Source organism: Fulmarus glacialis, unplaced genomic scaffold (genome assembly GCF_000690835.1).
Source record: "Fulmarus glacialis isolate BGI_N327 unplaced genomic scaffold, ASM69083v1 scaffold3911, whole genome shotgun sequence".
Classification (NCBI taxonomy): Eukaryota; Metazoa; Chordata; class Aves; order Procellariiformes; family Procellariidae; genus Fulmarus; species Fulmarus glacialis.
This window is the reverse complement of record NW_009193225.1, coordinates 1-21,949: the sequence shown is the minus strand read 5'-3', so window position 1 is coordinate 21,949 and position 21,949 is coordinate 1. Positions and strand designations below refer to the sequence as shown.

General features: G+C 36.6%; 1 protein-coding gene across 1 annotated transcript in view; it reads right to left on the bottom strand.

Annotated features, from left to right (window-relative positions):
* The window catches only part of TTK (TTK protein kinase), a gene marked incomplete at its 3' end in the record, with an annotated part of 22,991 nt that extends 4,244 nt beyond the window's left edge, over positions 1–18,747 (bottom strand). Inside the window, exons 1-10 of the mRNA XM_009587361.1 lie at positions 18,576–18,747; positions 15,374–15,518; positions 14,817–15,042; positions 10,217–10,323; positions 6,101–6,244; positions 4,324–4,432; positions 4,148–4,223; positions 3,968–4,065; positions 2,826–2,925; positions 1,986–2,106 (exon numbers count right to left, since the gene is read on the bottom strand). Coding sequence (XP_009585656.1) covers positions 1,986–2,106; positions 2,826–2,925; positions 3,968–4,065; positions 4,148–4,223; positions 4,324–4,432; positions 6,101–6,244; positions 10,217–10,323; positions 14,817–15,042; positions 15,374–15,518 — 1,126 coding nt within the window. The remainder of the gene's footprint in view (positions 1–1,985; positions 2,107–2,825; positions 2,926–3,967; positions 4,066–4,147; positions 4,224–4,323; positions 4,433–6,100; positions 6,245–10,216; positions 10,324–14,816; positions 15,043–15,373; positions 15,519–18,575) is intronic.
* Positions 18,748–21,949: the final 3,202 nt, after the last annotated feature.

Here is a 21,949-nt window from a genome sequence, read left to right as displayed (position 1 = left end):
AAATCAGAAAGTCATCTAGGGAACTAGATTTCTGATGAAACACAGAAGTAGCAAGCAACTGTAAAAGATTACTACACGTATTCCATATTCCACAGTGTTGGTGCTAAGTCATTAGTAGTAACCTTCTAAATTTTACCAGCCCTGAAACACTTGCTATAAACCTGAGTTTTTTATAACATTTCCCAGAAAGACCACAATGTAAGGTGGTCTCACGCCACCCCTATTTCTATGTCATGAGGTGACTTCACACAGTAGTCAAATTCCATGCATTAGATAAATGCTTAAGTAGAGCTTAGGTTATTTCTGGAATACACCAAAAACGTTTGTTCCTAAAATAAGGTAAAAATCATTCCCCAAAAGTATGCTAATAATGCAATAAGAATCTCAGCCATTCAAATGACAGCAAAACTTGGATTTCTTTAAAAAATAAAATTTTTAAAAATTAGACAGAAGCATCATCATGTGCCATCTTTACCGATAATCAAGGAGCACAATGAACAATACAGTTAAGGCTGAAACACCATGTTTAAAGCAAGAGCATTTACAGTAATCAAAAGTGTAACAGTGCATTTGATTGACACTGAAATTTAATAAGCCTCTAAAGAGTACACATTTATTTAGCACAAGTGTCATTCACACGAACAAAGGATCCCTGCGGTACAAGTTCATAAATTAGATTACACTGAGTATATGGAAAGAATGGTGAAAATAATTCAGGTTTTTTTTACAGGACATCAGAAAAAAGGGGGCAAACAATTTGCTTTTTGACAAAGTGTTTCATACTTTTGGGAAACCTCATAAGAAAATAACTATGACATTAAAGAATCTTATTTATTTTATACTTTGCCCAAAGATTAAGATGCATGCATATGCTGTTGTAAAACTCAGGCGCGGAAAACACTATATTACAACAAGTTAAGAAATGCCCAGAGTGACATAAATTTACCATTTTGAAGTAAATGTGCATGGGGCAGTGAAGCTGACCAAAGACAACAGACACTTAACAGATGAAACCAAGAAAAAGACAAGAGAAGCCTGACCAAAGCAGAAGCAAATAACTCAGATATGTGAACAATCCTAATATAAGAAATAGTCTCTGATACATAAACGGCAGCAGAAAAAGCTACCTAGTGTTTCATGTACTAACAGGTAAACAGGATAGACAGCAGAGTGCTGAAAGCAAGAGATGACGCGGATGTTCTGTATTCAGAGAGAATTGTGGGAGCTTTGCACTTTTTTCAAGTGAAAGACAGTGTCGTGGTCTCACCTTTTTAGGCTTACTGCAGCCAAAACAATCACGGATTAAACTTGAACAAAAGAAATTAGAGCTATGGCATCTATAGGGTAAGCTAGGAGCATATACAAGTAAAGTCACAGGAGAAGCAAACTACTATAATATGAGTCTGTCTCAAAAAAATCTAAACAGACTACCCCTCAAGAACATTATAATCCTTAGTTTGAATTTCTCTCAGCCAACATCCACCTTTTCTTTGGTATAAACTAGCACTGTTATCTGATACTCTGGCAACATTTTTCTACGCTCAGGCTGGCAAGTCTTAGTCTGAAACCTTGCACTGTTGCTATTTCAATGCCTATTTATGTTATGTGTATTGTAAGAGCTAAGGACATAATGAATTAGCAGCAAACATTGGCATTTTACTTCAAGCCCAGCGCTCCACACTTTTGGATAGTGTTGCAGTGCGGATTTTTTGGGGTTTTTTGTTTTGCTTTGTTTGGGTTTTGTTGTTGTTGTTTTGGTTTTGTTGGTTTGTTGGTTTGGGGGTTGCTTTTTTTTTTTTACTACTTTCACAGGTACCACTCAAAAGCCAATTTTAATTAAATGCTCCTCAATTCCACACAGACCAACTTTTTCACTTTTTGAAGAATATTTTTATTTAGCAATATATTTTTTTAAAATGCAGAACAGCAAATTTTCAATGCTTATTTTATTTCAAACTACTAAAACATCACATATTAATAGTTACCTTCTCTTTTCATTGCAAGACTTGTATCCATTTTGGTTTTGAGAGTTACAGTTGAATTGGTAGCCATTTCTAACCTGTTCTCATCCAACATCTGCAACTGTAAAGAATTTTCTTGTAAGTACTAAAGAAAACAAAAAGCATCTTAAAAAGAATCAAAGGAGATCCCAAGCATACTCTCCAAAAGACACTTTCTTACGATAATTAATGACTGACGCACCACAAAGCAAATACACTTCAGAAAACAGTGCAGGGTACACAGACGAGCATTACTGATACTATTTTTAAATCCATCAACATTCTGAACTTCCATCATACAGATTCTATAACAAAGACCTAAATGCTTTCTACTCTCGAATTTTGTTTCGGGGGATGGGGACACAGGACATGAAAATGCAAGGCATAGCTCGAAACTAATCTCTGTCAAAAGCCATAATTGACAGCTCCACAGAGCACTTAATGAACTCAATTAAATGGACTTCGTTGAATAGAGTACCTCCCATGATAAAACTCATGACTAGAGCTGAAAGTGCTCCTGTAGTCAAGATAAAATCTGTTTATCCCCTCTTCATAAATCACATGACAGATTTTTAACACCCCCCTCATTTCTCCCATCAGATGTATTGTTAGAGAAAGCTCTTTCTTAATGCCTGATTATGCATAACAATTTTCAAATTTAAAAGCCACAATGAACGTTTCTATCCACAACTGATTACTTAACATAAGGGAAAATTCTACCTTATTTCTCTCTTGAATTGAAAAAAGTGTTGTTATTTTCCTTTCTAATACCATAGGAGAGCCAGGTAGAGTTCCTCATATCTATTTTAAAAAGATTTAAGTTACCTGTAAGTCTCCCAGGTCATATGAATCACCCCCACTAGATTTTGGTTCTGATGGTGGAAAAGGTGCAATGAAGGTTGTACATTTGGAGCTGGATATTTGCCTATTGAAATAACATTGTTAATTACATCACATGCCAACATATAATGTAATGATTGCCTTTTGTGAACCAGATGAAAAAGGCAGTTGTGTGAAGATTTTTGGCTACAAGTTTCAAATATCCAGAAAAGCAGGTCCACTCTGACAGCCAAGTGAGAAACAATACAAAAAATCTGTAACAATGCTACCATCATCCTATGAAATGACAGATGATTTAATTAGTTGTCTTCCATAGAGAAGAGTAATAAGCTACGGCTAAGATCATAAACCCCAATAGTGTGTTCCAAAGTAAATTTTGAAATACTTACAGAACAATAATATTATGGGAAATACCTTATCCCACTGCTTTCACAGATTCAGAATATTGGGCTTTAACTAACTTTTGAGAGGCTAAATATGCAGTTTTTACTCTTTGGTTACATATTTCTCCCGAAAGTTCCCACTTCTGCATGAATTTAATCACACAGCAATAAGAGGAAGAAAGTTAACATAACAGGCTTGACTGGGGGTGGTGTGGAGGGAGCTTTCTCCTCTGTTTACTTTCAAGCTACACTACCGTCAGGTAACATGTAGCAAAGTACTATTTTAGTTGGCAGATTCTTCCACTGCTAAACAGTTATTCACAATAAAATGAGCATAACCACTTTCTTAATATAATCATTATCATATGGATTATGTTAAAAATGAGAATTCAAAAATCTTTTCGAAGTTACAAGACTGCCTTATATCTAATTTTAGAAACTGGAATACACAAATGTAAAGTTATTTTGAACAAAATTTATTTTTGCCTTAGTCTCCATTTCTTTTGAGCCTACTAATTAGCCAGAACAACAAATTGATCTTTGCACGCTCTCATACAAAGAATCTGAATAGTAAGACAGGAGGTACGTTTTTACAATATCTATTGCAATTATAATGACTATTTGTCAATAATCTTTAGATCAATTTTAACATTTTTAACATCTGACATTTCCACTATCCAATAAAAACACTGTTGAAAAGGATTATTAAAATCTGTTGTGCTGTAGTGAACCCAATAACCATACCTCTTCATAAGACTAGCTGTAAGTGGGACATCCATCGTCTTCACATCATCACCAGCATCAGTTACTAGTTTAACAGGAACCCTCCCAAAGGGGCAGGCCTAAGAGCAAACTGAAAGTTATCAGATGTGTAAAGCAGAATGAAAAGTTTAAGATTTTGAAGCAAAATGTTACATGTTCTACCTGGTTAGATTTGTTTAGCGGTCTTAATGGATTGTGGTAATTAACTAGAGCATCAAGTTCCTGTGACTTCTCCTCCCTGAAGGCAAGGGAAAAAAAAAAACCACACAACACTGTAGTGTTTGGTTTTGGTTTAAATGATTTTAATAAATCAAATAAGAAATAAAATAAGCCATTACCCAAGCAAAAGTCTGGTAACAGTAGAAGAATTTTCACCAGAATCATTCCTTTTTATGCTTCTGTAATTTCCAACTATGCTCTGAAGCCCAGACTCTTGTGTACTTGATCCTGTAGGTAAATTAGTTAGAATTATTCAGATAATACTGCAGATTGTATTTGTTTCAAAAGAAAAAAAATGTTCTTTCATAATGAAAGAGGGGAAAAAGGAATTAAACCAAAGGCTTCTAGACTTGCTGCAGTTTATATTTGCATCACTACACTATAACTGCGTATAACTCTCGTCAAAATCTTTCTGAACAATCTTTTGAAGCTGTGAAGAAATGAATTTACATATACAGTGTTCCTGTTTTCAAATAAAAAGCTTTCAAAAGCAGCTCCTTAAATGGAAATACGAAACAGACAAGACTTAAATGCCTATACATTAAAACAGTCTCTATTGCTCCAGAAGGACCATACAAATTCACTTAAAGCCAAATTCACTGATTTAGGCCACACACATCCCCCAGTTTGAGATATTTCAAGTCTAGTGTTATTTGCCTTTTAAACTTTTCTCTTTAAATAGCTGAATTAATACTTAGCATTTTTCAAATACCTAATGTTAGAAGTTCACATAAATGAAAAACTAGATGAGCCTACTCTTCCCCCAAAGTTCACTGCTCCCTAAATGGCTGACAGGCTTTTGCCATGTATTCTCTCATAGCTATTCCCTGAGCTTTGCAGCAGGTAAATCCAATCATACCGAATAAAAATTGTACAATCCAAGAAGGATATTCCACAGGATATTCTTCTGTGGCACAGTACATCAGCTGTGACACTTACGATGTCTATTCCGATTAGTGATAAGCAGAATAGGACCAAAAATAAAGTTTATTAAAAAATTAATACCATAACTTAATATTATTGCAAGTGTTGCCAAATGTTTGGGGTTTTTTCCCCCCCCAGCTAGTGTTTCACACAAAGGCTCATTCAACAGGAGCCAGCCAAATCTCAAACTACATTTCTGAAGACATAACCCTAAGGAAATGAAGTCAGACCTATTTTGCACGAATTCTGTCCTTATACAAAACAAAAATATGGAGGTGTTCGACACTACTCTCGGAAGAGTTAGTTACATGCACTTCGTTATTTAAGTCAAACCATGTTTTTTTGCTCAATTCGACTCCAAACAAGTTTATCTCTTCAAAACTTCATGAGGTAACTCTTCCCTTATTGAAGTTATATACCCAGCAACCAGTATCAGTTATGTTTTATGATACAGCCATGCACTTCAATTTTGTACTAATAAATACATGGGGTTTGTCCATTTGTAAAAATATAAAGTTGAAACAGGTTATTTTTCCTAGATTTGACTTCACTGAAACAACTGCCAGACTTCACCAGCCTGTCACAAGATACACCTCAAATTAAGATATCTGTATAGTTTAATCTGTATGTTTCAGTTCTAATTCTTCTCTACCACTAGTAGCTCTTATTTCACACTTTCAGCTGTAAGTCTCTATTTATTAAGTACAAATACCTAATGACAGTCAGAGGAACACTCTCTACAGAATTAGAGAATCTACCATCCTATGGCTCCTGCAAACTACAGTCACTGCATTGAAGATGGAACCGAATATTGAGGGAATAAGATTGATAATATAGATAAATATGACTGTTTATTGGACAATAGCAGATTACGACTTCGTATCTACAAGGGACAAACATTAGAAAGATTTTTTTCAACCTAGAATGACAACATGCATAAACTCAACCAACATTTTAAGAAATTACAATTACCTGCTAAGTTCTCCTTCTCCTCATCTGAAAGCAATTGCTTTTTTTGTGAATGAAAGTTTTGTAGAGCAGTTTCCAACATTTCTAGTGGAACAGCAGAGCACTCCACAGCTTTCTGAAGGAGCTGCTTACACTTCTTCACATTTCCTAAGTAGTAAGGAACACAGACTTAGAAATCAAGGAAAAGGAAAACAATTACACTGGGGCAACGTGGTCTTTTTTTTAAGATGTGATTAAATTCATGCTGTCTTATATTTACTTTGCATCATTCTCTGAAGCCATTGTTCATTAGGCACTTCCCCCCTTAGATATCCACTTTAAGGATACTGCCTGGAACTAGTTACAAGTGAATCATGTAAGTCAATTTTTCACATGAAGTTGAATACCAAGTCACAAAATATGCTTTATGAACTCACAAAACTGCATTCTCAGTATTTGTTTAATGTTATAGGAACCATAAGGAAATACCACACAACTTCTAAAATCCATTTTTTTCTGCAGTATCAGCAAGGAAAAACGACCTTCATAGACTTTCATTTAGATCTGACCAGATACAAACCTTATTACATATGCATTATAAAACATCTTTAATGCACTTAATAGAAATCAAAGTTAAAAGCAGCTGTTGTTAAATCAAACATCACTACTCCAGAAAGCACTACAGTTAAGAAGAGAGGAGTGAAAGGGAAGGATATTGTTTCGTTAGTTTTACACATTACTAAATGCCATAAACAGAGATTGAAGAGAACTGGGGGGAAGAGGAGGTGTTTTAACAAAATGTATTGAAAGCAATCAGTTTACCTATATAAGCATGTACACATACAGCTATTAAAAAACCCGTAAGAGTCAAATAAGGAAAGAAGTGCACCACAACCAAAATCTTCTCCTTGGTTTAGAGAGCATCAGGGCAAAATGATGCAATGTTTTGTTACAGCTGTTAATGCCCTTGAAGTCCCAAATGCCCTTCTTCCTCAGTTCCAAAGCAGCAAAATGTAAACCACTTTGTTTTTACGGGTGCCACATACATTTATAATTATTTCTTATACTATATAATAGTATATTTCAGAGCTCCATGATGTCTCCAGCACTCAAAAATCCACTGAGAACTGAAGTTAGATGTCAATGTTGCCTGCAGTTCAGACTGGGGGGGAGTGGGGTGTATATATTAGGAACTTACGCTTAAATAACCTATTTTAAGAATATTAAATGAGTGATGTTGGACACTGAAGCAAGGAAACGCCAAAATAAGATTGGCTATGATTTCATTTAAAGCTATTTTGTGCATATTTGTTATGACTTGGTTTTTAACCTATAATCAAATACTATTTTTCTCCCAAATCCTTAGCAAATGGATAGGCTTAGTATTTCTTTTTAAGAATCCTTAACCAGCATTCTATCTTTGGCTATATTGAGTAACCACACATTGCTTCAACAAGACCTGCTACTCAAAATGAAAAGTAATTCCTCCTAGTATTATTTGCCTCACTGAATAAGAAATAACATGATACCAAAACACCTAAGTAAAAAATGAACTGCTCCATCCCCCTTAACAGATGAAGAACCAAGGCACAAAAGTAAAGCCAGAAGTATCTGTGAGTTTCAATGAGTCCACTTCATCACATACAAAAAGCCTGAATGATCCACCTAGGCATAACATTTTATATAGCCAAAAGCAGAGTTTTATTTATGGTCATGAGTTCCAAGCAATTCACAGCAAATTCACAGCAAATCTTGCTTCAAGCACTCTACCCAAAGCACACCAAAAGTAAGGAAGAGACAGCTCCTCATCTGACCTATTTAAATGAAGTTGTATTCGGCATTTAAATAAAAACAAACCAGAATGCCACCTTTATTGTGTCACTCCATTTTCAGGCATGAATATTCAGTTTATAAAAAAAACAGTATCAATTTGCCAACCATAATTTCAGAATTTTGACTTCAGCTTTAGCTCACAATTTTGCTCAAGACAGGGAAATGAATGTATAATTAACATTTGCTTCTTAATACAGAGGGAAACACAGATTAATCCAGAAATAATTGGCAGGTGTGCCAAAGCACTGCTGAAATGACCAGGATGAGGAGGTAACAAAGCACTACCCTTCTCCTTTCCCTCTGGCTTAAGCGGGACACACTCAGTGAAAAAGTTAACAGCACTTTTAAAATAACAATATACAACTCACATGTTACATTAATCTTCTTTGAAGCGCACAGCAGGGACACTATAGCTCCACACATTACCAAATCTCAAATAGACCAGCTCAAGGGTAACAGATACAAATCAGAGAGCACACTGGAGATAAAATAAAGCCAATTATAAGTGGCTTATTCCTTTCAGATTAGGATTTCATTTCAGGTTGACTATTTGCTGTCAAAGTAAAAGAAACTATTGCATTAACACATCCCATAGCTACGCAGTAATTAAATTCACAAGTGATTGTGATAGAAGGATGAATTTAGTCATTGGTAACCACTAGTAACATTTCTACACTTTACTTAAATTACACAATAGGTTTTCTTGATTACACTTCTATGACAATATCTTTATTATTGAAGTATTACTGGTTTATTATCTTTTCTGGTAAGTATACAGTATTCGCTAAACATTTTTGGGTAGGCAGCACAACGCTGCTACCAAGTACCAGGGCCACTTCCCCTACACACAATAGGAAAGAACTGACATAAGCCAAGGTGAACTTTGTGGACTACTGGCCCAAAGTATTGAGGACCTATTGTTCTAGATATATTAGAGCATGATTTACACAGTCTAGAACAGTCTAGAGAACTGGAAGAGCGAAAACAAGAAAAAACTCAGAGAGTTTAATACGTGAAGGAAAAAGGGAAAAAAACCACGAAGTGATGCGAAGGCAATCATTCATCACTTCCTACCAGCAGACCGAAGCCCAGCCAGTCTCCAAGCAACTGCTACTGTGGAAAGACTGTCGTCCAGTTTTTTATTGCTGAGCATGATGCTTTATGGCATGGAATATCCCTTTGGTCAATCCGAGTCAGCTGTCCCAGCTGCGTCCCCTCCCAACCTCTTGCCCATCCCCAGCCTTTGGGCAGAGGAGAGGCCAAGCAAGAAACAGAAATCCTTGACAATGCACAAGCACTGTTCAGCAACAGCTAAAACACTGGTGTGTTACCAACACTGTTATAGTCACAGATCTAAAACACAGCATCATATGAGCTGCTAAGAAAATTAACCCAACCCATGCCAGACCCAGTACACCAAGGAACAGGATATATTAATTTAGAAAGATTGCTGTCAGTGCAACTATCCCTACCAGGAACGGATAGTTCAGGCATCCCTTAAAGAAGGGAACCAGAATTTTTAAAAGACATTATCACACTCATATTAGAATGGCTTGCCTAAAACACTGCCGTATGGCACCATATGACAAAGATTACCATTCTATTTTGAATACTGATGACCCCCCCCTGCCCCAACTGACTGGAACATGGCATCTATGATACTGTCAAAAAAGTCAGTCCATGCCATTTATGAAGCAACAGAAGATATTAACCATCTCCACTGTCCCAACATGAATGTTCAACAATGGAACAGGAAACAGAAGAATCAATTAAAATCCAATTGCTAACTACTTAAGAGCCTGAGTGGCAGAGGGGAAAACTTAATTGGATCAAATTACACATTTACAGCATATTTTGGTTTAGTTAAAAAAAAAACCCACCACACACAAAGAATCTGCAGTTGCTTTTTGGAAGGAGCCAGAATTTCTTCCACAAGCAAGCTGAAGGTATCTAGAGGGAAATTACCACCCAAATTTGAGCATCGTTTTTCAACGCAGCAAGAGCCTTATTCATACCTTCCACTGTAAGACCTAAGCTAAAAAGAACAAAGAAATCACTGCCAATTTTCATCTTGTTTGAAAGTTATTTCTAAAAAAAGAAAAAACTATTAAGAACTGTGTGCATTTTTTCATTAAAGATGAACACACTTTCCTGTTAAATTTCAATCAAAAAAGAAAATCCAGATTTTTCTTTTTCTGATTTAACAGCTATCAGTTTCCTCGCAAATTATGTAACAGAGCAGAAGTTTAGAACAACAAAACCTAAAACAACACAGAACAGCAACACCAAACAAGTTTTTCTACACACCTTGTGATAGTTCAAACTGTGCAAAAGCCACATGCACAAAAGCAAATTTCTTGCAGTTCAGTCTGGCCAGATGAAATTGGTCCCGTGCCTCCTCTGGATCTTGAAGACTGTAAAGACAGCACATCAGTAGTTACACAAGGTGAAGAGCCGGAGTAACAAGGATGAAGTTCCATGTGCTGGATGATGGCTTTAGATAATTCTGGAAAAGCAATCCCTTTATAGCTGAAGTTTTTCCTCTTCCTTAGTGCCATTAGTGAAGTACTAATAAGCTAAGAGTCTTAAAAAGCTAATAATTGAAAGATATCAAGCTGACCCTTTCCAAAAACCAGAATGTGCTCAAACCTGAAGAGAAAGATTAAGGACTCATTCTTTGTCACTACTTATATTATTCCTCAAAATACCTATATATTTTCCCTCAGAACACCCACTAACCCGTACAGAACACCCACCTGTAGCCCTTCCAGGCTACATGCTGACACTATCCAGAGAAAAATCTCTGTTCTTCTAGATGCATCCACTCCTATATGAAGGAGGTTGCAAGGCAGGGGGACAGGGAGGAGATTGCTTTAGAAACACCAAATGTGGAAAAATGTATCGTATTAATCAAGTCGAAGAAATATTATATACACTGTTAGTTATATTCTGCAGCAATATGGTCACAAAGTCTCCAATCCATTACATTAAAGCAATACTGAACACCAAAATTTTACTAGATGTTATGAGCTTTTCTACATTGAAGAGCTTCTGCAACTGCACCCAAATTGTCAGATTCCCTTAGCAGAGATGTAGGTCACTAAAGGAAGTTGTTTCTGTTGGCACATCTATAACACCATACTTATAGAAAACAAGGACACAACAAGAGCATTTATCCAATAGCTACCTTTATCAAGGGTTCTATGGGAACATTGACTCCTTATAAGATGTAGGGAATTCATTCTGTTTCCCCCATACTCCTAGGCAACACAGTCTTACCAGTTAAATTTGGTAGCACAAGGTGGATTTAAGTCTGTTTTCTGCAGACACACCAGAAGCAGCAATGGCAAACATGGTATACTTCAAAAAAGTAGAGATTGTGCAACAAAGTCCAGACAAGATACTTCACATTTAATAGTTCCTTTACTTTTATTAATTTTTAATCTTAGTTTTACATTCAGCCATAGATTGCTAAATCGGACAACGGAGATGCTTGCACACAGTACACCAACATTTAAATATTCCAGAGGATCTACAGCTTAAAGTAAATACTTGTCAAGATAGAAAAGGCCCGAATCTATATCGTTATGAAATAAATTAACATCGCATTTCAAAGGACTCCGTCCCCATTTTTAGTATGAAAAAAAAAGTTCTTTTAACATTTATTAGCAAAATCCACAATCAAGAAATAAAGGAATTTCTTCCAAAATTCCACCCTGGTTCAACAGGTAAGCAAAGGTAGTACTTAGAAGTGGGGATGGTGAAAAATTTATGACAATGGCTTAAAAAATAAGTACAGAAAAATACAACACAGAAAGCTAAAAAGAACATATTTCCAGTAGAATTCTGTGGAATTAAGAATGAGAAAGTCTCTATCATAGTTTAGGCATGTTACTGGACTCCAGTAAGTTTAATAAACTCAGCTCTGATCATCCAAAGTAATAAGACAGGCACAGAATAACCCATCTGCAGGCAAAGTCAGAGTAACACAAATTAAGCTGTAACACGTGAATTACATTCACTTTCAAAAGGCATGTTAAAATTTAAGTTATGTAGAAAGCAGCAACAACTTGGATAGCAATATGCAGAACAAGACCCAACATTAGCAACAGGCATCAAGTGTCACACACTTGGTGGCACTGTGCTACAGCCAGAAGCATCACATGAAAGCAGGCCTGGCATGGTTAACATGTGATACAGATAATCAATCACAGATGCAGCTGGCTGTTCATCTTTGCCTGTTTCAGAGTACATTTAGGGCTTCTTCAAACAACCTCAGTATCATAACAGGTCAAAAAGTTTTGGCATAGTCAGGCTCCGGCTAGAGAATGTACCAAGACAAGACAGGTCTAGTGCCAAGAATGGAATAATCCAACTTTGATCAGAAGAAAACGGTGTTAATGCCAATAGACACTAAAATCTCAAGCCATTGTCACTGCCTCTGAAGTTTGCGATGCTCTGACTTGCTTCTCCTGTTAGGTGGAACATTTGGGAGAACAGCAAACAGAACTCTACTGAAGAGCACCTTTCTTCTACCACCAAAGGCAGTATCATCAGAGCAACCACGTATCAAAGTGCTACTTTACTTGCAAGAGCTAAAGAAATAAATCGGCACTCTAGGAAGTCATGAGATGAGAGGATTTTCTTTAACAGAAGCTAAAGCTGAGCAGAGACAAAATAGGTAGTACTAGACAAACTGACAGCCAGGAACAGAGAAGATGAGTCTGAAACACCAGGGAAATCTCAAACACCAAGAAAATTGCGAGCGAGTGAACATGCCAAACACAAAAGATCCAAATAACCACTCACTGATTAACTTAACATTAGTCTCCAAAAACTACAGACAAGCAACATTGTTGTTGTTTTTCAGATCCAATCAGTCAATGTTTTGGTGAGGTTACACATGTAGTTCATAAATGTAGTTTCATATAAATAATTGACTTTATATTATACACCACAATGCATGAGAAAGCATTAGCCTGTAATAAATTATTAAGAGCTGGCTAATCTCTGAAAGTAATTTTCAGATGGGGGACCATTTAGGGAGATACTTACAGCAAAATTCCATTGGGACTGATGCTATGTCAGATTTTGGTGGGTACACTTTTCAAGAGATGTTTGGGAGAGGGTTGTTCATCTTTTTTTAAAAATCATTTTCATTAGCAAGTCAGGAAACATATGACTGATGGTATTTGCCAATTAAAAATATGAAGCAGAAGACAAAAAGAGCAGATCTGAACTACCCAGTGAGCTAGGTAGATTCTACAGTAATGCTGGTTACCAAAGCAGAAGGTATTTTAGTATAGCTATGGAGAGTGCATTTTAATGGTGAAACAAGATAGACTACTCTCCCAAGACGGTCCCTAAAGGCTGTAGCAGTAAAGCAACTAAAGACTTTTCAGTGGGACACCACAACTAAAACTGTTAATAATATTCATGCATTCTAGCATTAACAGGCTACTGACAGTGCCTTCAGTTTTGCTTTCTGCAATACAATACACAGTTCTAGTATCCATTTAAGAAGTATCCACCTCTAAAACCATGTTTTAAAGACCAAGTGGAAAGAGGTCGAAGAGTTTTAAAGTTATTAGGGAGGTAGGAAATAATCTTTCTGAACTTAAACTCCTACTGTACGTAATGAGATAACAGGTATGACTTGATAATAGCATCCAAGCACCGTTCTGGAAAAGAAATTCTGGAAAGCATGAGCTAGAAGCCTATGTTACGCAATTTCTGTTCCGAGGAAAAGAAACTAACCTTTGAACAAGAACATCTCTCAGTATCTTTAAAGACAGGAGGTCTTTACTCATGGAAGATATGCTTTACTCACTCCCACAAAAACAGCTTACCTCTTCAAGATACTAAGGATTCACAGCAGGTCATTATTCACTCCTGCTTGTTTCTCAACAGTAGATTCAACAGATTACTTCCATTGTATGCTTTTAGTAAACACTGATACAGCAAGATCCATGAAAATGACAGTACAAAGAAGTAGACCATATTATACTGCAAGATCAAGCCACCTGCCAAAAAGTCAAACGGGAAGACACACAAGAAACAGAAGAAGACTAGCTGTATTCACTGGAAGATCACCTGCTCAACTTTAATTGTTAAGGATTGCTACAATGTTAAAATGCAGCTCTTCAAAATATTCACTGTCACGGTATTTCAAGTGACAAAAGAAGTCAAATTATAACCCTGTCCCAAATTATGTCTGAAAACATCTGAACAATGACACTGTTCAAATTTGGATTGAATAAAGCAATAAATGGCCACAATCAAAACTAATTTAATAAGTATGAAAGTACAGAATGATGTTCTGAGACATTCTTCCTAACCTAAGGCAGCTATTTAATGTAGCTGGGACGCATCTTTCCTAGCACAGGAGAAAGCAGACTAGACAAGGATAGACCACTATGGTTTGACTAGATGCATTAGATAATAGCAAATTGTCTACCTCACAGCCAAATCAGTTATAGAAGTCCGCAGGGAAATTAATCCTAACTTACAACATACACAGTTTAATACACAGATTACAGTTACCCAAAGTTACATCACATTTTACCCATGCAGCTTCTTTTGAGCTGAAGTGAAAAAAAAGGTCTCTTGCTATTTCCCCATGTACCTTACACATGGAACCTAGAAAAAAGTGTTAACATCTTTGAATCAAATAGCTCTGAACAATCATGTTTATTAGCATATACAAAAAAATGCAAGTACTGTGGAGACAACAGATAAACTGACTAGCCAAAGCTGCTCAGAGTTTCAAGGAGTCAATACAAAAACATCCTACTCAAAATGATAATTTGTTGCAGAAACTACTAACAAAACCAAACTATTTTTATCATTCAAATTCAGAATTCTGAATGATGAGTTCTTATATTGAAAATTAAAAATTTATACTTACGCTTTCAACTCAGCAAATCTCACAAGGATGCGAGCATAGCTCTCATCTTGACTATGCTTTTCTGCAGGTAACGCAGTCACTGCTTGACTGTAACGACCAATGAGTCTATTCAGTAGGCTAACATCCATCTGAGGAATACCCTTTTTCTCTAGCCTAAGTAAAAAACACAGCCAATCTTCTGGATTATTTGTTGTCATCATTATTTGATTAAAAGTTCCAGAGTTATCTGACAGAAAAATAACAAAAATAACAAAGGAGATTGATTAAAACTGCAGCAAACAAACAGAAGGAAACACTTTTTACAAACTTTCATGTAAGACGACTAGTGAGGGTTTTTTTCTGGGGTTTGTTTTTTTTTATTTTGGTTGTTTTGTTTTTTTTACACACAAGATTAGAGCAACACAGTTAACTAAAGAAACAACGAGAGATGAAATGCATTTCGCAGTCGTTAATATTGAAGAAATGCTAAATCTTAAATCCTTTCAGTTAACCTAGACTAAGAGTAAAAAAGCCATTAAGATCAGTTGCATAAGTGACAATAGAGTAACAACACATACCTGTTGTATCAGCTGAGATTTTAGTACAGTTAAGTTCATCTGTGATATTGTCTTCATTTCTGTATTTGTTTTTCAAGTCTCTAACTCTATTCATGATTGAAGCAATTTGTGGCAATCCTCTTTCACTTAGGTCCTCCTCCTCCATCTGCAGACACAAGGTTAAAAACCAGTGATGTTACTGAAGAACCCTGTTGTAGCTCACCTTAATTGGAATTACCTCGGGAAAGCCTATCATGTATATTTTGCAGATTAATTGAGACTCAACCACATTACGTAACATAAATACTCTATTAAGCCTTTGTCAATATAGTTATACAAGTAAACTTCTTAACAGAAGCCAACATAGATGAGCAAAAGGAATCAGTACTTAACTGATCTGCCCAAATACTAGTCTGTGCTTCACAGTAGCCCTTTCCAATGAGGTATATCTAGTGTTTGAATAAAATGGGGCATGGGATATGTTGCCTGAATAGCTGTGAGTCTATTGTATTAAATCACATCCTGAATCCATAGATTAGGATGGCTAAGAGGCAGTCCTCCTCCTAGCCATACACTTCTGCCACTTCTCTTGAATAAACAGCAATGGAACAAGCATTTGTCAGACTTCATAGTGACCTGGCTCAGGGACAAATGCCCACAGAAAACTACATAAAAAAGGGGGAGAGCTTTTATCTTTTTGCTTGATGTTTTTCCTGCTCTCTCAACTGTGTCACCATATGGACAAGAGAAAAGAAAGGCTGGAAGCAGAGACTTTCATTTGATGACACCTGTAAGGCTTGGTTAAGACTACCTTAGATGTGTCACCCCACACATACGTCCTGATGATCCCCTTCCTCCAGAAGATTCACCTACTGCTTTAACAAGTGGTACAGGCCCAATATACAGCAAGTAGCCAAAGTTCAGACCACAACAGAAGCCAGGGGCTCAAATTCTAACAGCTCCAGGACAAAAAGCTTCACAGAAAGAGATCGTCGCAAGCTTTATCTCCCACAAAATTAGTCTTCTCTTCCTCTTCGCAGCCCCTGTTCCTCCACAGGAGTGGAGGCAATTCACAAAAAGGGGAAAGACCTAAAACCAGAAGCGTTCTGCATGTACATATCCATAAAGCCAACACGAGCTATGATCCCGTTACCATCCTTCTTTTATTCTGCCTAAAAGTTTAGCACACAATGTTAATCTAGGCTCTTTCCCACAGGTTACAGCAATTAGTTTTCACAGTGGGTAAGCAGAAAAGAATTCACATGCTCCTTTGTTCAAAGGGCTATTGCCAAAGACGAGTGACACCTATTCTTAAATTTCTAAAAGGATGTGGATTTAGAGGTTTAAAGACTCTTTAAGGAACTTATGGCAAATCCTCAATGCTATATCAGTTTATTATCAACTGAAATATAATACATGGATATAGCCGAGAGATAAGAATCTAGGCAATCTTAGCAGAGCAAGCATGCTAAAATAAACTGAAGAAAAACTGTTGATTATTTCTTTTTTCACCTACAACAAAAATCTCTTACATTTTCGTGAAACACACTGATCACAGCTTTTCCCATGTTAATCAACGTTCCATGCATCTAATGAACAGGAGAATTTTAATATTAAAAACTGTGGTGAATTAAGTGCATATCCAGGGAATTTGACTTCCCAATTATTGTGAAGCTGGGCCCAGAAACAGGGAAGGTAACACACTCTGGACAGATTAAATAGGTTCAAAGAAAGACTAGGTTTATTTTTACAGTGAATTGTTGGTCTTTGTTCCTTTTGTACTCAGGTATAACAAGTCAATGAAAAGTTGCCCAGAGATATTAGATCTATTTCAGACGAATTATTGATAGAGATGTAATTGAATGGGATAAAGTAAGTTCATCCACCTCTAATTCCACTATCTAAAAAAAAAACCTGGCACCACTTCCAGGAAGCCTCACAATTTATTTTTAGAGCACTAGTTGTCACAAGTTTGCCTCCCTTTAAAAGCAGCAGACTCTTAGTTTTTCCCAAGCAGAGACCATAAACCAGAAAGATTTTAATGTTTACAGAGCTTGCTTATACAGCAGAAATAGGCATATTTCATGTTCTTCCTGTATTAGAAATGGTCCACCAAGAATATTAAGTCTGCTCTTGTCTATATAGAAGTGTTGTTTTAGTAGGTTCAAAACACCGGGGTTTTTTGTGTAAATTCCAAGATTTAGTCTGGCAAAAGCACCACATTACCACTATCAAAAGGTCTTAGCATCACTTTAACAACTCCTGGAGTCTTGTGAGACATTCAACACATGACTTCATAATATCTTTGCAGAAAAGCAAAAAAAGCACTAAGTTCTGAAAATGGTTCCTTCCTTCATTTACAAAATGAAATATTTTCAGTGGTCTAAGAAAAGTATAAGCAAGCATCCCCAAATAGGGCTGTAAGCAAGACCTATACAGAAGAAAAACTATGAAAGCTAGAAACAGCATGCTAAATTAGTGCTATCTGAAAAACAACTAATTAATTAATTAAATAAAAAGGAAACTTCCCTTCATTTTTCTTAAAAAAAAGAAGTACATTGAATAAATTCTAATTTCAGTGCTCGTTTGAAACTTCCTTTAATATCTGTTTCTCCCTAAAGTGCATAGGGAAAAATCTTAGGCTGATCTGAGACTGGCTTTGTAAACTGTCCCATCTTTTGGAGATTATGTGGCTAAAAATTACATAGGTGATTACTGTAGCAAAGACTGTTCAGGTGCCATTCTAAAGATGATACTTATTTACTTCATAGGGGAAAAAAACCTTGTCTCTTCATAAGGAAGATTTTGATACATATTGCAGTTTTGCCTTTGATAAATAGAGTAGAGGGGGCTACAGGAACTCAATATTCCAAAACTCCTCTTTATGGGTGAGAATATCCTTAAAGATCTCTCCTTGAACTGCACCCATTCCCTCAAAGTATGGATGAAGTCAGCTTCTCCAAAACCTGAAGCACCAAGACGACCAAAAGAAATTTACCTCAGGTTTAGTAATACTGCGATCTCTCATTACAACTGTAATTGCTAACTATTCCCAGATGGATTTTTTTTGTTTAAAAACAATATTTATATTTTCCTTACCAATGTAAAAGATTCATTATTCTTTTTACAGTGATAGCTTGCCAAATGTAGTAGACCAAAAACAAAAAAAATTATTTTCGGCATAAATTTGATCTTAACTCTGATCAACACATGTCGAACTTACATTTCTGGTGTGCCACTTAACACTGTTCAAGGTTCAATGCGTACTATATGGAGAAAACCTCTCCTGAAGAAAGGATATGCCTTGTCAAAAAGATAATGTGGATGAGGGTCTCAAATGATCCCAAGAATCCAGCAAAGGCAGGAAATGTAGCTCTCCATCCTGAAGAAGTTCCTGCGTATCAAAAATGGAATGGTTAGACATTGAAAAGTAAATGAGTATCAGTATACCCTATAAGCTTGCCTCATTCTCTTGACATCCCAGAAATACAGTTTTCATTAAATCAATAAAACTATTCCTAGTTAATAATAAAACAGTACAAAAAAGCTCCAAGACTGCTTTTGGACTACGGGCAAGCACTTCCAAATGTGTCAGCTTATTATGACATGTACAGATAAAAAATACACTAAGGGCATGATCACCTGTGTATTATCATGATTTACAACTAATCTTTCTACTCATGCCAAGGTTCAACCGTAAGCAAGTATTCAGAGTCTTATTTTGGCTTGATCTGCTGCATGGTTACTTTTAAAGAAAGCATTTGCCATTTATTTCTCTGTGTGAGGTGCGTTCAAAATCTGACAAGACAGCAAAGACCTAAAATAACAACATGGTGTTATATATGCACTTAACAGGAACTGAGCTTTTAACTGCAGTGGCTATATGGTAGCACATTTGAGATCTAGAAAAGCCATACAGGAGAGGCGGTTAGAGACAGGGAAGAAAGAACAGGGAGAACATGTATGCAGAGATCAGGAAGATACAGAACCACCTTTAAATAAAGTGTAGTAGAGTAACTTCAACCCCTCATACAGACCCACTAAATAAGAAGCCAAGGGACAGAGACTAAAAGAGCAGTATATGTTATAAATGGATGAAGTGGCAGTACCAGTTATCCATGGATTTCATGTGTAATACACCCAACAATATTTATTGATACTGAAGAGAAATAATAGCATCCAGTCTTGGAATACTGGATTTGCTGTGTTATGCTATTTGTTCAGTTTCTAAATGGAGCCAAATGCAAGCTTTGAGAAAGTATGAAAATACTTTTTAGTTATTGAACAAAAAGTACACTTTTCCTATCCCTGGAATCTACTGAAATATTGCCTCTGTTTATCTAAGGAGGTGTAAAGGGCAGCAAAAGTGCCCAAGAACTTGCCTGGCTTTTCTCCTCCAAGTGAATTAGTCAGCCTAGTAAAATATATTTATGTTATCCTATTACCTATATTTTTCTTATACCCCTAAACCACTGTGGCTACAACTGTTACATTAAATATTTGTTTAGCTCTGTTCCTAGAGTGTGATTAAAGTGTCTATTAGTGTCAAAAGACTATATGTTGAAGAACTTTGAGTTAAGTCCTCTACTCTGTGTAGAAGTAAAAATGCCACCTCTAAACCAGGAACTTTACCCATGCATGTTTTCTGGTGCTTTCCTTTCCTATGCAGAAAGATCACATGCAAACAAGAGGGGAAAACTAACTGTAGCTTTCATCTTCTACAGTACTTGCATTGTTCTGCTGATGTATTCAGTGGATTATTTAATAGTGCTCATCTTTAAGCAAAGATGCACATGCTTGCTGGTAGTGCAGCAAATGCTGTCAGTTACAGGAAGTAGGACTATCTCCAAATGCAGTTATATCAACATTGCCAAAACACTGCAGTACTACCAAAGACCCTTCCTGAATGTTGGGATCTATTACACAGATGTTTAAGTGTTTAAAAGTCCCTGCCTTCGAGATCTTGCCACCTTGGTTCAAGGCAAGTAAGAATGGAAACGTGCAATAAGAACACACAACCATCTTCAGAAACACATGGCATTATCTGTCATTCATCCAGTTAATTATTATTCCGTAGATATTACAGCAAAAGCTAGTCTTCATTACATCTTTGAAGGAACAGATACCAGCTTTCATAGAATCATTTAGGTTGGAAAAGACCTTTAAGATCATCGAGTCCAACCGTTAACCTAACACTGCCATGTCCACCACTAAACCATGTCCCATGAGTTTCTTTAAAACCCATGGGAAAGCAGAAAGCAGACCTGCTTGCTAAACGATACAAGTTTTTAGGTTAAAGTCTAAAGAGCAAATTGCAATGGTAGGAACATGAAAGAAATCTTGCGACTTTTGCTTGCTCCAGACAGATGTTAAAAAAAATGCTGTTCCGAGAAAGCATCAAACTGAATTGTTCCATAAGCAGTCACCAAAACCTGAATTCAGATAAGTGGCAAAGCCCTCCAAATACTCTCCAACTTCAGCTCCCTTCATGTCCCATATGACACCCTGATTACAAGACTGGGTTAAAAGATGATTAGTTAGCTATCCAACTAGACAGACTTGTTAACTCACTTCTAACCTGCTCCCTAGTGCAGCCACTAGTAGAAGTCTCTCCTTTACCCAGCCACTATTTCCCAAAACACATAGAAACATGATGGTTTTGAAGCCTCTACCCAGGCTTTAAAAAAAAACCTATATGTGCGCATAATCTTTGTTTGGTTTTGTTTACAAGTCCTAAAGCCTAAATCAGGATTTTCTTAAAGGGAAACAAAAACACTCAACATTAAAAAAAAAAACCAACATAATTTTAAAGAGTTAGCAACATTAACTATGAATATAAATAGGAAAAATAGAAATTCCAGTGTTAGCTGCAAAAAAAAGACTCAAAGATACAAAACAGGGCTCAATAGCAGAGAAGCAGGCGAGCTACTGCAGCATAAACAATCCAGAGGCTGTACGGCATGTAAAAGGTACCAAGAGGCAGCAGAGAACAGAGCAGCACACAAAACCACTGGGACACAATTTTAAGTTCTGAAGGCTTAAGGATATAGCCAAGCAGTAACAAGGGACATAACTGAGAGTCGTTTTAATTTAGGGTATCATTTTCAGGAATAGCTATTGCTTTACCACCTGCGCTACCAGCGCTGAATGGATATGCGTTCCAAGATCTTTCTCTCCTTCTCCCTCTCCTTGCCCACATACACCTTCCTGTTTCCAAAACACTTTGAGTAAATTAGTATCAAGCACAGGTCTGCTTTGTGTCTATTTCTAGAAAGTGCTACTCCTCAGCCTAATTGAAGATATCAATCCATCGTGCAAGTTCCCCTCACCAAATTACATCTTATTACATGCTGCCAAGCCTGTAGTCAGCAGCATTATCCAGAATTTTTTTTCCTTTAATTTCATAATATACCAAATTTAAATGAGAGGAAAAAAAAAAAAAACCCACCACCACCACTCTCGAAATCCCTCACCAAAATTCAGGTTAAAGACCAAAATGACAAAAGAGGAGGGCAGTGAGAAAAAGTGGTGAGGGAGACGAGGAGCGAGAGGCACCAGGTTCCCTCACCCGCGGGGGCGGCAGCCCAGCGGAGCCGC